Below are 16,520 nucleotides of genomic sequence, written 5' to 3'. Positions count from 1 at the left end.
TGAAGAAATCATGTCTCTGATACAGGAACTTTGCATGGAAGACTTGCTCCAGGGCTTAGCCAAAACTAACTTGTCAGTCCTCTCTCAAAAGGCTTTCAGGTGTATGAAGGTGCAGGATTTGCAGCCCGCAGCATCATGTCTGCACCCAAGACACCAAATACTGTCATTGTAGGGGGCCCGTGAGGACATCTTCTAGCAGTACAGCCTGTAAGGCTTAAAGGTTGAAGCCCTTTTGGTGGTCACTGCACCCAGCTGGGGTCGTAAACCTGAGGAATTTGGCAGTGAGATACAGATCTCCAGACCAAATTGATGCAGCGCGGAAACACTTACACCAGCACATTGACTAACACCTAATGTACCCCGTAACATCATCTTGAGAGGCACAGTTGTAGCTCGAGGTTCTTAGCACTACCTGGCAGTACTGAAGAGTCACTGCTGGGGTAAAGGCTTTCTCGACCAGGCTGGTGCCCGGAAGAAGTATTCATAATGTGAGGAATCTGTAGGAAGGTGCAAACCTCAGAAAACATAAAGTCCTTTCGTTTAAACCTCTACATATGTCTGGTAAAAATAACCTTTTGAAGATAAAATATCTGATAAAAAATAAAAATGTAACGGTTTCTTCTAATATTACTGTGTAGCAGCACACTATAATCAATGAAATCATAGTATATTCCCATATATTTGTAGATAGGTTATTAAAATGGATAGATTATTATCATAAAAACATTTCTTAGATATGTTGATATTCTGCTGCAAATTAGATCTCGTAGCACAGTCAAAGTGATAAATATTTGCTAGTAAGCAGAACTGATATAGTTCTTCAGTAGGAAATACATTTGCAACTATTAACTGAAGAATACGAGAAGAATGAATGGGCAAATCTGGTTATAAATGAGCAAAACATATAACATGTCTAAAGATCAGTAATACATGAAATGTATTACATATGTCATTTTATTGACTGCCAATTTCTACGTTCTTTACCCTGTGCCCATTTCCAGCCTCCATCTATACCCTTTATGGACAACACTTAAAATATTTTAACATGAATTTAGCATTAGTCTTCTTGGTTATAATGCTAAACAGAGCAGAAATATATGCATTAGCTACAGAAATCGGTAGAAGAAACATAAAAGTTAAGACTTTACTAATTACTAAGCATATTTTATAATTAAGAAAAATGCAAATGGAATTCCCTTTTTGAGATTTAGTTCATTTTTCAAACTCACAGAAATACAAAGGCCAAAACGATATACTCTAGTGAATTTATTACAAAAGGTAATCAATACTGGGTATGTGGCTTCTTAAATGATGTGTCCATTTTCGAACAGTGGTTGGTATCCAAGAAGAAATCACCATAATTCCGCCCTCAATTTCAACCCAACTTCGCAATGGCTCGCACTATGTGGGTGAGTCATGCCATTTTGGTCACTCAGATGGATGCAACTTGGAAATGATGAGAATTAACCATGTCGTTTTAAATAACCGGATTCCTAATTAGTTAGGAACACTTTAAATAACTGACAAGAAAATCATTACGACAGTGCAGTTTAATAAACGTATAGATCTAGGTGTTTTGCATCTGGCGAATAAATTATTCAGACTACAATAGCAAAATACAACAAGGAAGAGTCGTAAGTGAGGCACACAATAAGCAGCAGCATTGGTCACATTTACGTACTAGTGATTTGTACAAATCCACCAGCGACAAAACAGCACATGAACATAAAAATATATTTGTAATTGAGAGGAACAACTTTCCAGACGATTTTACAATTGTGCATCTGATTATTTACACGAGTAAATGACTGAATATCATCCACCTGGTCGTTATTCAGTCTCATCTTTCAACGCATTCACATGTTAAAACAGACAACCCTCTGATCATTTGGTCACAACGGATGGTGAACTGGACAGTATTTGCAGGTCTATTCCCAGACAAAATAGTACCTTGCACGGGGGGTTGGTCCATGAAGGTGCTGATGTAAACCATGGTTGGGACTACAGTATCATTATTGGTGTTCACGTTAATTCAATAAGAAAGAATATTCTAAAAGTTGAAATAAGAAATAACCATGGTGAGTGTACACAGAAGGCATCCCTGATGTCACCACCTGCAACAGTCCAAACTCTAAGCGCAATACTGTGACACAATTGGCAACAGTGCACCGCACTGGACCATACTTTGCATTTGTGCCATACTACATGTTTATCATCTAATGTGCAAGAATGGAGAACAATTCAGCCGATGGTATTTTATGCCAAGGTGCACAATATATTTCTTATCTGCATTAAACGTGATAGAGTCACGATTGATCAACCACAATATTCGAATTCAGTAACTTATTAATGATCATTTTGAAAAGCTAAGGCCTTCCGCTGCAAGACGTTTTGTTACAATGATCCATACTTCACCTGTAAATACTTTATAGAATTGGGAATACGTATTATCCCAGTTAAGGTGCCATAGAACCACTCTTGCCACTGGAAATAGATTCCTTAGAAACTGTTCCCGTCACAGGCAATTTAGTATGATACACTTTGAGTAATTTCAATTACGCGGTTGATCCTCCCAGCATCTGTACAAAGTGCAAATGCATGTATTGCCATTATATGACCATATGGAGTTGTGCTATTAAGATGGATCATTCTCGGATGGAGAAAGCAGTAATTCCTTCTACTGCTACCAGCCTTTTAATTTTGAGTGATCCTGTGACGAAATAAGGATGGCTTGGGCAACTGGCCTGCGGAGATTTCTTCGTGGTTAGATTAGGTGAACAATAAATGCAATTTTCATGAGAGAAAGCAAACGTTACAATATGGAAAAGGAGAGTGTTTCCCAAATGAGATCTGTGTAAATGTTAATTACTACAATGTTGAAACGCAGTACCATGGTCACAGTCACAGCTATGGTAAAAGTGCATTGGGAAGATGGCGAACTAGGAAAGTACCTACAACCCATGTTTTAAAGTGTTCAATAATATTGTTTAAACAAACTACAACGGGGTCCTTCGAAACGTTTTACTAGATGATTAGAAAACATCTATAACGTGATAAGGTTAGCCACCCTGGAACCGACAAAACGCGTACACAGATATTCTGATGAAGAATGCCCCACTGCCTGTAACACACTAGTGCTGACCTCAGAAAGATATTCTGAGGTCAGCACTAATTATATTACACAGATTTTAGACAATAATGTGCAACTTCCACCAATGGGCCGCTACATTTATAACCATCCTCTTAGCATGTGTTCTACTTCAAGCGCATCACAGTTAGTGGTTGCCAATACACTGCATCAGAAAACAGAAATGGCAAATGAAGTCTTAAATCCTAGGCAACACACGCCAAGTGGAACTATTTTGTCTGTTCTTTAGGTATGTTAGTGATAAGGACTGAAGAAGGGGATCGTCCATGCCATTCAGAAAGGGTTCCATCCCTGAACATTAAGCTCCTCGCAGGAAGTGGTACACCCATGTCAGGCGATGCAGGCTGTGAGAGAAGATTTGCAGTGCTGGCATCGGAGAGGAGGTCGAGTGTAGAAATACCTTCCTGTAAACAGAAAACACATTTATATTTGATTAAATATGCACTCACACATAGTATAGATAGACTATATTGATATAGGGTACTGTAGAATACAAATTCGTTTGTTTACATAATTTGTAATGAAAGTATTCGCTGATAATTTACAAATACATTCTCAGACATGTTTTCCTAAAGGAAAGCTTGTTCTTCCAACCCGAGGCAGCTAAAGAATGTCTGATGTAGAAAAAACGCCGCGGTTACCTTTTGTAGACTGAGCAGTAATGGGCCCTGGGCTTACCCTGACGTTTTTCCTATTCCAGACCTCCGGGAAACAGGATTGATTGTTTTTCGGACAATAGCGACGTTGACAATATGGGAATTGGTAGTAAACTGAAAACACCCCACCCTAGTACACCCCTCCCCCCCCCCCCCAAGCCTTCTGCACAAATCCAAGGCGGCCCCGCGGATAGAGTTTGGACTCTGGTTAGAAGTTAGAGATTATGAAAACTCCAATACCTTTAATTAATGTTGGGCACTGTTGAAGTGCGATGGGAGATTTCTTTACTCCATTTCTGCTGGTAAATACATTCAAACCTAGGACACTACATTCCGTGTTCTTCATAGACACCTTTGAAGACCAGTTTAGGAAATGGGTAGCTAATCTGCTCCCAAACAGGAAGTTCTGCAGGGATGCCAATACCGACCAAGGAAACAAAATATCATATATCAAGTTTAAGGAGGAGTCTCCCATCAGCATTCTGTGGTAGATTGCAATCCTTGCAATAGAATAAGCTACACTGCCTCCTGGAGTAGTTAGGGCACCATAACTTGAGACTTATTTTATGTTTATTACCCTCTACCACAAAGGGAAAGCATGTATTTAAGATTTCTGCTAAGTGATGATTATGTAGGCAGGCATGTGAAGATTGAAGAGTATAAGAAAAAAGGGGAATGTTTGCCATAAAATGGTTTCACTGTTTTTGATTAAAAAAAGTAACCTGAGAGAAAAGAAACTGCATTTTTGAGGCCTATATTTAAAAAAAAATGTAAAAACATCTTATGCATTCAGGGATTCGAAAATACCACCAGTGATATACAATTCCCTAGCCTTTTTAATTTGTCTACGGATTTTGCAAAGAACATAAGGCTCCGTTTAAAAGCTCCCATACATGAGGCTAAACACAAGGTGAGAAGGAAGTCTCGAATTAAAGTGCTCCATCCACACAGGAAATCGTAACAGATGATTCTTTAAACAGGAGGATTCTTTAAAACAGTGGTTTATTATTAGTATCCTTTAAATCCCTTATTTTTTTAACAAATCAAATTTATTGACTATTGCAAGAAAACAAAACAGACCAAGAACCCCCAGAGTGCACAACCATCACAAACTTGTGTCACCATTCTGTGTGCGGTCAAACCCTGCAACCCACAATGGTCCCACCATTTTCCCCAGATCTTTTTTTATGCTTATGAGGACACCCATGAGCAGCTTATATTGACTCCTTCAATTTCATGCACCAGTCCATGGTTGCTTGCCGCACCACCAAGAGTGCGGGGCTGACGAGTTTTATAATTGAGCTATGTCCCTTTTAGCCACCAATGTCCACAGAACCACCAGGAGAAGGTCACTCTTGGAACTCCCCCCAGATCTTCCATCAATCCAAGAACAGCAATACGAGGGCCAAAGTAAATCGGATGGTGCAGTATGTGGGCAAGTCTTTCGAAGACAGTGAACCAGTACCTCTTGATCACTGGACAGGACCAAGTCACAAGGAAGAAGTCTGCTGCATCAATGTTGCACCTATATCATGCAGTTTCTTGCTGCCGTCTGCCAGAGCTTCAACCTTGTCAAGTATATGGGGTATAAAATGTGCACCTGGATCACTGGAACCTAGGCGATATTACCAATTCTCTAGGTACATAAGAGCCTCTCTTCAATCACTGTTAGCAAGGGACCAACCCATGATTCCCAGCTGAGCTTCAAAGATGCAAATAAGTCTGGTGAATTATGAAAATGAGAACAATAGACACTAGAAATATACCCCATATCCAGTGGAACTATAAGAAATTTGGCCTTTAGGGAGCTAGACTCAGACGCCTTTCCGATAAGCTCCTGGTGAAAGGCCAAGGTATGGCGGAGCTGTAGGAACCTGAAGAAGTGGTAAATTGTAAATGAAAGTTGGTCTGTATATCTCAAAAGGATACCATATGTGCACCTCACCACACATGCCCTAGTAGAGGCACCAAGTTAGCCACATAATGTAACCAAGTGCCCTGCCAGAGGGGGGGGTGCAGTGTGATCCTATCCATCCACCCACTCCATCGCAATGCAGATCACCATGTCAGGAATACAGTTCTGGTAAGGTGAGGGAGGGTGCAGGGATAAGGGCCCCAATAGTCCTGTCCATAAACGTTTTCCAACTCATGGACATCAGTTTGCCCCATCCAACATTGAGCCAGTCATTGAGGACTACCAACTGAGAGGCCCAGTAATACAGATGCAGGTTTGCTGCTGCTACCTCCCCATCAAAGGTAGATTGTACACATTTCCCAAACGCAATGTGAGGTACCTGACCAGACCAAAGGAAGGGGCGCACTGTGGAGTGTATTCATGGTAAGAGCATCATCTTTAAAAAAAAAAAAGCGCCACCCTGCCCAGTAGGTTAAGTGGCAGTTGAGCCCATCTATTCAAATCCCTCTGGTTGTTACGGACCACCGACGTCTAGTTTAGTGTCCAAGTTGGAGTGAGCAGCAAGAAGTTACAGCTATGCCGAGGTAAAGGAAGCTCAATCTGTGGATCGGCAGCAGAGAGTGCCAGGACGTAACTATCGGGGGCCTGTTCGAGGGAACCAAAATCGATTTGGACCAGCCATGGCCCGCCTTTACCCTACAAATGCAGTGGCGTGTATTGCACTGGGGCATAAACCCATTAGTCTGGGTGAATCAAGTCATGTATGACCTTAAGGAGTCTATAGACCAATATTTAGCATATATTTGGAGGTCACTGTTGATAAGGGAAATTGGGCGATAGGATGAGCAGTTGTGTGTGGGGGGCTTCCCGCCTTGTGAAGAACCACAATGCTCGCCACATTGAGCCCGTCCGGAAAGCAACACTTTCGCTGTACATGGCCAACGAATGGGGAAGCAGGGAGTGGCAGAGTTTTTAATGATATTCTACTGGGAAGCCATGAGGGCCAGGTGTTTTGCCAGTTTGCAAGTCTGAGAGGGCCACATTAATTTCATCCAGAGTAATCAGTTGGTCTAACTCAGCTCTGTCTGACAACGGTATGGTGCCAGTGGTAAGTCTGCTATCAAAGAAGTAGGAAACTCACTAGGTGTGGTGCACGTTTAGGGAGTAGTAGAAGTTCTCCGATGCTATTACACAACTGTCCCACAGGCAGGGTCCATTATGCAAGGTATCAGCTTGTCCACTGTGCTGTGTGTAGCTAGTCCCCCCCCACCCATAAACCCTGCTTTGGGATGCAATCCAGCAGGACAGGCTCTCAAGGTTGCCCTGTCAATTGCCGCCGGTGGGATTGTGTTTCACTAGTGCCCGCACGTTCCTTGGCATGCGCAATGCAGGACTCCAGTTCCTCCACCTGTAAAGTTTCCATCTATCTCGGGCCTGTAGGTGCGAGCAAGCAACACCCCCACATATAGGCCTTGCCTGCTGCCCACAAAGTCCCCAGGGACTCTACAAAGCCCACATTTAGGGTGAAGAAGGTGCCCAACTTTTGGAGCAGGTGGTTAGAGACCCCAAGGGTAGTCAAACACCAAGCGTTCAGCTTCCAAAATTGGGGTGCTCAGATTGCAAAGCCAACCCATTCCAGATTAATACAGGAGAGTGGTCTGAAATTCCCCAGGAAAGAATGCAGGCATCTTTGTTAAGAAGCAAGTCAGTGGCAGGCACAGTAAATGAGTCAATCAGGGACTGTGTCTTGTGTGCTGTTGACATATGAGTATATGCCAGAGTGTCAGGGTTCAAAACCCGCCAGATGTCACAAAGCTTAAGAATGGCCATCCCATCTGCCAGTCACATGTTAGGGCCTGCACCAGGCCTCCCGGAGCAGACTTTAGAGGTGAAACCATCATACTAAAGCCCTCACCCAGCACTGTAATGCCCCGCAGGAGAAATAACAGCACAGCCCTCAGAGTCTAGGGTGGGCCCAAGCAACTGGGGAGGAACATACAAGGACACCAGGTTATATGTCTTGCCCCCAGTCACAACATCACATACCTCCCCAGGGGCTCAGACCCTCCGCAGGAGACCACTAGCAGGACACTTTTATGAAGAAGGAAGGCAACCCCTTTGGGAGCTCCTGCTGTGTCCAGCATGATACCACCCTATGATACCCATAGCAGACCAGTAATGGGCACCGGGAGCCCAACAGGTGTGCTTCCTGTAGCATAAGGATGTCTGGTGTTGTGCGCCTCACAAACCCCAACACTGTGCTGTGTTTCATACAGTCATTAAAGCTGTTGACATTCCAAGACATACTTTTAAGCACAGCCGTAGTATAAGGTGTCTGACAAGTGGAGAGTGTGACCCCCTGCATCCAGGTCCGCTTAGATGTCTCAAGAGCAAGCCAAGGAAGGTGATTAACCCTCTGAAGTCATGTATAGGGAGAAACGGGCAGACAGTCACTGCTAGAAAAACTGAGGCCAAGGGGGCCAAAACGATCCCACAAAAGTTCCCCTTCCTCATCTGCGACAACCCCACACCAAGAAGCATCTGTCACCCCAAGAAGATCAAAACACACATAAAAGTAACATTACTGGGGTCCTCCATCTACGTCGTCCCTCCGGAGGCTCACTCCAAAAGTAGGATAGCAGGCTGATGGCAAAGCTAGTCAGATCAACTCAACTCTTGGGGCAGTTCCTCGAGTCAGCCGATATGGTGCTCTATGTTGCTGCCTCAAGAGGATAAAACCTTTGGTTGGGTGGGGAGGTGCGGGGGTCTCTCCCCACACAGGGCTCGCTGCATCAGCCACCTCGCTCCGATGTTCAGGACTGTCCGCCCCCATGTCAGAGGTGGCTGAGCCATCTGTGCAAGCCCTTATCATGGGAGTCCCTCTGCGCTTGGTGTGGCTCCACAGATTAATTTCAGCCGCCTGGTGCCCTCCTTGGGTGGGTACCAGGATGGTGGAGCGTGTCAGCACAGGGGTTGCTGTTCGGTCACCCACTCCAATGCTGCCTCAGGAATATCAAAAAAGAGGAATTTAGAAGCATGGAGGAGTTTGAGCCGAGCCAAAAAAAGGATCAAGTTTATAATGTTCAAAGACCTTAGTTTTCATTTGACAGCTTTGAGTGATTTTTGTTGCCGCTAGACAAGGCGAATATTGTCAAGAAAGAGGAGACACCTGGTGAATTGAAAGCGGGCTATCTCCCTCTGCCTGGCAGAACACTGGATGTTATCTTGGTCACAATAGTTTAGGATTTTGGTGAAAAGGGGATGATGCAGGCTGCAGGAGCAGTCGGGGAGGTAGGGGTGGGTCGGGTGGTTGTTCACTCCCAGTGATCTCTGGGCCCTCTTGACGATAAGGCAAGGCGGTAGGATCCGCTACTGGATCCAAGACAAAAGTAATTATTCCAAGAATTTCTTGGTGGCTCATCCCCTCAGGTAACCCCACAAACCTCATGTTGTTTCACCTGGGTCGGTTTTCGGCATCTTCTGTACAATTTTCTAGGATGTGGGAAGCCGCTAACAGGCGAGCTACCTCTGCCTTAAGTGTCATGACAGAGTCCTCCAGGACAGATACACGCCCTTCCGCACCCAACACTTGGTCAGCCATGTTGTGCAAGTCTTGTTGCGGAAGGGCAACATCGATCCCAACTTCGTCAATTGTCATTTCCAGGGCCAGCTGAGATACCTGAATGGCCTGTAATATCTCTGAAGAGTCCAGGGAGCTAGACTTCGATACAGAGGTGTTTGTCCCTGCCATCTGATTTGGTGGCTTGAGGTGGTGGGGCTGTAACCTTGTTGATTTTCATTTGTGCTTGAGTGGGAGGGGGGCTGAGGGGGGATTGGAGGGTGCCTATGTTGTGACTAAGAATGATAGAGGGCTGCAGCAGAATGTTCTGGTGGAGGATCTGGTATTGAAGCGGGCAGCAGCAGAACTGTGTAGTTAAGTGACCACCCCATTGAATCGGTCCCATCGACCCGCCTGTTCAAGGACCCATCCAATGTCCTGGCAGCAGGAACACTCACAGTGAAGGCCGTGGCATAGATTTGACCAAGGCAAGGCTGGAAGTCCCACAGGCTGGCACTCCCAGCACCCACACAAAGGCAAGTCAAGGAAAATCCATGGTGGCCTGGCAGGGCTCCCATGCCCTTCAGAAAGGTACAACAGGCAGTAGGCGTTAGAGAAGGAGTCTATGATGAGGCCGCTCTACAGGAAAGCAGGACTCAGTATACTAGGCAGGCACACATCAATGAGACTCTGGCACCAACCGTCCAGCCCAGAGAAGGCTAATAGCCCAAGTAGCACAAGTAATTAGACCTCCGTTCTGCCCTGTGTCAGCCCCAGGCCTTTCAACAGTATTCCACTTAGTCCAGGGGGAGGAGAAGGACCACAGGGAAGACTAGGACTTCAGTTGAGCCTGCTACCCCCTGCAGCAGAGAAAAAAGTAAGAATGGGGTCTCCCCTGGCACCCTGTCAGTCACCTAAGGCCCTCACACACACTTCAAGACGAGCAAGCTCCAAGCGTGGGGGGCCGGAACCCGGCATCATAGGCCAGGCTGCAAGCTCCAGGCCCTGATGTCAGCGTCGGCTCGCCACCTGCTGTCCAGAAGCAAGCAGGGTCGGACGGGTTCCGATGCAGCAGCAGAAGGACTCTGCGCTGGCTGATCGGAGCTCCTGCTGCCAGGATCAAGGCATGTAGGCAGTACACTGGTGCTGTGCAGCTGCCAAGGCCCCTAACTACCCAGCCCAGGACGAGCCACAAAGTGTCTGCATGGGAGACCCTAAAAACATGTCTGTGTTCCACATGGGCTTCCCAATGGTGTTCAAGCCTTCTCCACACCCCAGGTGATGCCAGCAGCCAGGATGGCATCCAAGCCTTTTCCGAACAACCAGGAGCTCATGGAGGGAAGACTCCCTTCTTGGCCACCCAAGCCACGCCTCCTTTAAAAATCTTTATGTATTTATTAATTTAGTTGCTCTACTCCAATCCCAAAAGACCCTGAAGAAGGGCCATGGTTGGCCTGAAACACCAGTATTAGCAGGAACAATGGAAACAAATCAGTTGATTTTTTGCTGCTTGTTTTTAAATGCTTCAAATAAAAAGAAGTATGTGTTTAGACTCAAGTAAGGGGGTACCAATAGCCACTGCTACACATCTGCACCAGGGATGTGATTTCAATTTCTGTGTTAACTCATTGGAAGTAGTGGAGTATTGGTTCTGAAGGTTTGTTTTCCGCCAATAAAGACTCGCAAGAGCATAGAAGTCCAAAGCCGATCCTAGGCTGAGAAGATCAAAGGCTGTATCAGAATAAAATCATCTATGTTTCAAGACTTTTGTTAAGACATTCATTTGGAGAAAATGTTATACAGAAAAAAGCCCAGTGTTTCTTTAACAATCAAACCACTGGATCTTGAACAATGAGTTGAAATGTTTCTCTGTATTCTTAAATGCTCAATGACTTAAAAGAAGATTTGCAAATGTTGAAATGTTCTTTTGTGCAGATGATTTGATCAGTAATATATAGGTGTATGAAGTGGCACAAGTAGGTCTGCCATCTTTCCAAGAGAAAAATAAGGGCGTCCAATATAGGTTTTATGTTTCTGTAAAGGCCCGGACATGATTCATAAAAATAACTTTATATGAAGTAGTCTATATTCATTTTTAACATGGCCTTTTTGCCTTTATTTAGCCCTACCTTTCAGCCAGAGGGCATAAAAGCATCTGTAGAAGTAGAACACATTTAAAGTGTTTCTTCTTTCATTCACCGTTTACAGTATGTACTGACTAGGGAATAAACAGAAGCTTTGATGATTTTTCAAATTTTTATTCCGGAAGGGACAATAAAATACTGGTCATTCTAGCACAAAACCTGCTAGGAGGCAACTCTAGGCTTAAAGAAGGTTGTAATATATGCATATATTTTTGTAATCAAGGTCCACCAACATTAGGGCAGAATGCATAAACCTTAAATTGGAAGCAAGACTGTCCTAGAGCGACCCGAAGGAGCGGTCGGGAGACAGGTCTGATACAACTGAAAGTATTTTGTTTTTTGGTTCTGAATATAACCAACTGACATGTCAAAATTACAAACATTCCGCTGACGTGGCTATCATTTTTCCAAAAATGTTGTCATTTTCCATCTACAAGACTATGTTAAACTGTTGGCTTTCCTTTACTGGAAAATATGTAACAACAGAACCTTTGTCACCTACGTTCTAGGCATAACTATATTATGCCTGTAGAAATAGACATGTTAGTTACCTGGTATATTGAATCTCTTCGCAGTTGAGAAACACTGGGGTAATCAATAAATCTCAAATCTTTGAGAACTAACTACACAACTCACTGGCACACAGAACGCGCAAAAATGTGCACCACTGGCAGGTCTTAAGTGTATTTATTTAAAGAATATTCTTAGTGTAACTTAATACATCATACATGCTTCTTCATTTATTTTAGTTTCCCACATACATGCACCTCAATTCAATCTCTGCCAACTACAGGCAATACATGTTTTAAAGCAACAACTAACCAAAGAAAAGACACAACCATTATTTTAGAATGCCACTAAAAATTTTCAAAGACCATCAAAACCTTGACACCCCAGACATAGCAGTAAAACTAAGGCATATAATAAAAATAAATTGTAAACAACTGTGAAAACCAATGTCAGTTTATAGTTAGATTCGTATAATGTTTCATAAATTGGTAAACCTCTATCTTAAAAGCTGAGTTACCACTTAGTCCAATTTAATTGAACAAGAGTTTACACTGCTTTCACAAAACCGTGAAATAACTTTCAAAAAAATCAAAAAAAATAAATAATGCAAATGTAAGATGATGTAACTGTACTTAATAAAATAATTTGCACTCTTCCTAGTTGTTATAGTTTCTTTTTTTAATGCCCATAAAAAACAGCTTGCCTTTAAGCCTCCTTAAAAACTTAAACATTTTACTGCAGCAATATGCAACATTTAACCATGAGAAGCTATGAAGTAAATGATCACTTTTTTCTTACAATTCATTAAAATAGTTTGAACTTACAACTTAGGTAGAAAGGTATTTAGAAATAAAAAATAAGGTACCTGGAATGACTGAACAAAGTTAAGGACCTGTAGAGAAAGTTTTCTACTGGAATGCAAAAGATTCTGAAGACTGTAACAAGAAACAATAAAGCAGTAAACAACACAATACTAAAAACACAATTTATGTCTCTAAGTAAAGCAATTTATATGCAACCCTAGAAATATAACAGTTATTTCTGCAAGCATAACTGTACATTAAAAGCTAGGAACTAGAAATTCTGGCATCTTTTCTAGGTGTACTCTTGGAAACCTTTGAGAAAGTCTCTGAAATTGGTAGATTTGCACCAGGTGAAGTTGTAAACCTGCGGATTCCAGCTAATGAATTTGTTTGTGACGCAGGTCCTTTGTTTTTCAATTACATGCCTGTTGTGAAATTAGCAAATTTTGAACTATTCACTCAGACTGTCAAACAAGAAGCAGTTTCCATTTTGTGGAAAACAGCACTTTCAGCCTTAAGGAGAGACTTCAATAATTTTGGTTTGGCTAGCTTCCTTAAATAGACATTGCTGTCATGAAAAAATGTATGCACACATCCGGTCAGACAAGTGTCGGTGTCATCTCCTTAGTGTCTTTAGAGATCACTCTGAAGGCTAAGCCTGCAATTCTTACTAGATGTCGACCACCTTTTCAACATCTCTTAGGTTTAGAAACCCAAAATATAACTAGGTAAGAGTTTGAGGTGATACACTCCATTTAGATATTCCTGCACTAAAGGTTGCACACATTAGCACAGTTCTCTTATGACATGGCACTGCATATTTGCACTGGGAAATATTCTAGTCTTTATGAATTTTGGAAAACAACTTAAACTTCAACAGTTTTGTAGCTTGACAAATGATATTTTTGTAACTTTATAACCCAGAGCTTTGAATTACCGTACTTTGCTGCTGTGATAGCAGAGCCATTTGTGCCATATACACACTTTTAGAAAACAAAGTAAAAAATAAATAAATAAAAGAAGCAAGCAGTTGTTGCTTGTTGTTGGTTATCACACGCACAAGTTATTGTAAGGAAAATGTATTGACAAATAAAATCATTACACTATATGGATAAAACAAACTCCACATTTATACAGAATACAAAATACAAAATTATATGCACAGTACGAAAACAGTATAAATGTACTCAAGACACAGGGGCTGTTCTATGAGACAAAAGCTAAAACCATGTTATTTAAATCCCTGTACCTTTCCCATTAACTTCAATCTCACTTTAGAGTTGTTCATAGGATTAAAACACTTCATCATTAGCTAGGCTTAAACAGTTTGGAAAACACTATTCACACTCTAATTTAGCAAAATAATCAGTAAAAATACTATTGTACGGCCAAAAAAAAAACAAGAAGCAAAGACTTGTCGTTTAAAGCCTTCATACAATATACTACCTAGAAATACTCGCCTACCCAACATGATTTGATGGGGAATGCAACTCTACTGCCTAGCCCTCTAACTTAATTAGCAATATATCCACACATTTTGTTAAGCTGCTGAGTTGTTCCAGTTGTGGCTTGATTAAAAGTTGAGGCTTCTATTTTGTGAAAAACTGGGTTCAGTAATCTTATGTGTTGATATTTTAATTCAGGGCAGCCACAAAATCAAATGAGAAATGGATTTCACTTTCGCACCACAGAAACAATAGCAGGGAAAGCTACATTTTATTTTCTTAAATTAGCTAAATCTACTAACTGATACTGAAATAGAAGTAAAATAGAACCTTAGGCAAAAATGATTTAAACTATATTTAGCTGGATCACTTAAGTAAAGATGACTAGAGGTCTCCAGTGTAAAATAGGTCTGCTTTATTTAAATCATTTCATCAAATCCGCCTACTAAAGAAGCTCTTCAGTTTTGTGGTTAATTACACTTTCAAAAGAAGACGAGTTGTACCAAAACGGAGTTAATTGTTCAATCATTAATTTTAGGTAATTTTCCCAAGAGAGTATTACCCATATTTTCTATTAATTCTGTTTGTAGCATAGACTTTAACATGCTGTGGCAGGCACTGCAAAGCAGACAGCAGTAGTTTATGTAACTGAAACCTAGCGTACGTCACACTACATAGTCCACATTCTAACCTCAACTGACTCAGTGGATAGGGCCTTGAGAAACAAAAACTAAATTTAAGACAATTACCCCTGCAGAGATAACAAGTGCCAAGCTCATCCTATCACCAAAGATCATCAAACTATATATCAGTGCAGGTACAAACTTGGCTTTAATGATGTAAAACAAGGGAGTATCCGAAGGGCTCTGTAAATTCAAATATAATTCTCAAATACTGCCTAAAAGGTAGTATTTCATTTCATACATTAAACTGCTTGGCAGCCAGGTCTTCTGTCTTGCCACACACCTAATTCATCTATAGATCCAGTAAAAAGAAACATTCATTACACTATACCATATTACTTTAATTTAATTCACATTAACTACCAAGTTGTTTACTGAAAGCATTCATCACCCCCCGAGTGCGCTTTGCAATCTGATGGAGGCAGTGTCTGGTATGACTATTATCTGCATACTAGAACAGGGATATGTACTGACTTCCCAATGTTGACGGAAAATACATAATCCCTTTATTTTGATTTCCCAGATCAGCTGTACATAAACAGTAATGGGTCCAGCATGCAACTTTGCTTTAACACTCAATAAACTAGTTTCCTTTTATTCACCATGGAAACATCACTCATCTTGATGCAAACCCATATGCTTTCTGGAAATTGTAGCTTCAGTCACAATGTCGAAAGCATCCGGTTGTTCTTTGAGCATTAAAGTTCAATACAAGTATGTTGCCAAGGGTCCCACAACCCTTCCTAAATCAGACTTAGTGAACTGGAAAAACCTTAGCTTCTTCCACCCAACGCTCAAGTGTAGCCTCTTGTATATTTGCAAAAGGTTTACTTTCACTGTCTAAGAATGTTAGCATGAAGAAATGGGTGGCACATGATATGTGTACGGAATAATCTGTAGTTCCAGGCATATACAGAAAACAAAATTGCCAATGGGCATCCTTCTATTACATTTCATCTACTTTATGAACACATTTATTTTGAGTTGTGAGTGCAGGCTCACATTAAACTATCCATCCATCTCTTTCCTATTTTCCTTGGCTTCCCTCACATTTTTTTTTGATGGTCTCTGAGTTGAAATACATTAAGTAATATTGTATTTCTTTAAATCACTACTTCTAAGTCATTTATGTTCTTTTAGTATGACAGAAAGCCATTTTACCAAGACGGACGTTGTGGAATCCCACAAGGCAGCCTGGCAAAGACAAAAGGTTCAAAATTCTCGACAAAATCATCATATTATCAATAGGTCTTCTTTGGTTTATTGAATACATCTCAGGACTATACTAGTTTGCATAAACATTTTAGAGTCCTTCAAACTGATGGTTGAGGATTCAAAAACGTAATTTAAAGTCTTCCGACATTATCAGGTTTATTTCTGGATCATAAGTACAAAGAGATCATTATACCATCTAGTAAGGTTTTTCAAAATATCGGTTTTCAGAATCTACCCAGATGAATATAAACACTGAAAAACATTATTTTCCTAAAATATGAGCCCTAGAGTTTTGTACAGTCCAATTTGCGTATTTGAATTAGATCTGAACATATTTTAGAGCTAAGATCATTATGTCCCTACTTGTTGAAACAAAGGATGTTAGACCTCTAATTAGTAGTTCCTTCTCATGTAACCTAACCTAACAGCCTGTATTTCCCAC

General features: G+C 41.6%; 1 protein-coding gene across 1 annotated transcript in view; it reads right to left on the bottom strand.

Annotated features, from left to right (window-relative positions):
- Positions 1-1,251: 1,251 nt before the first annotated feature.
- Positions 1,252-16,520, bottom strand: part of FAM91A1 (family with sequence similarity 91 member A1) — a 253,107-nt gene continuing 237,838 nt past the window's right edge. Inside the window, exons 23-24 of the mRNA XM_069220714.1 lie at positions 12,798-12,867; positions 1,252-3,552 (exon numbers count right to left, since the gene is read on the bottom strand). Coding sequence (XP_069076815.1) covers positions 3,358-3,552; positions 12,798-12,867 — 265 coding nt within the window. The 3' untranslated portion in view covers positions 1,252-3,357. The remainder of the gene's footprint in view (positions 3,553-12,797; positions 12,868-16,520) is intronic.

The sequence above is a fragment of the Pleurodeles waltl genome, chromosome 2_2, assembly GCF_031143425.1.
Source record: "Pleurodeles waltl isolate 20211129_DDA chromosome 2_2, aPleWal1.hap1.20221129, whole genome shotgun sequence".
Taxonomy (NCBI): Eukaryota; Metazoa; Chordata; class Amphibia; order Caudata; family Salamandridae; genus Pleurodeles; species Pleurodeles waltl.
The sequence above is the reverse complement of the archived record's forward strand: the minus strand, read 5'-3'. Positions and strand labels throughout refer to the sequence as shown.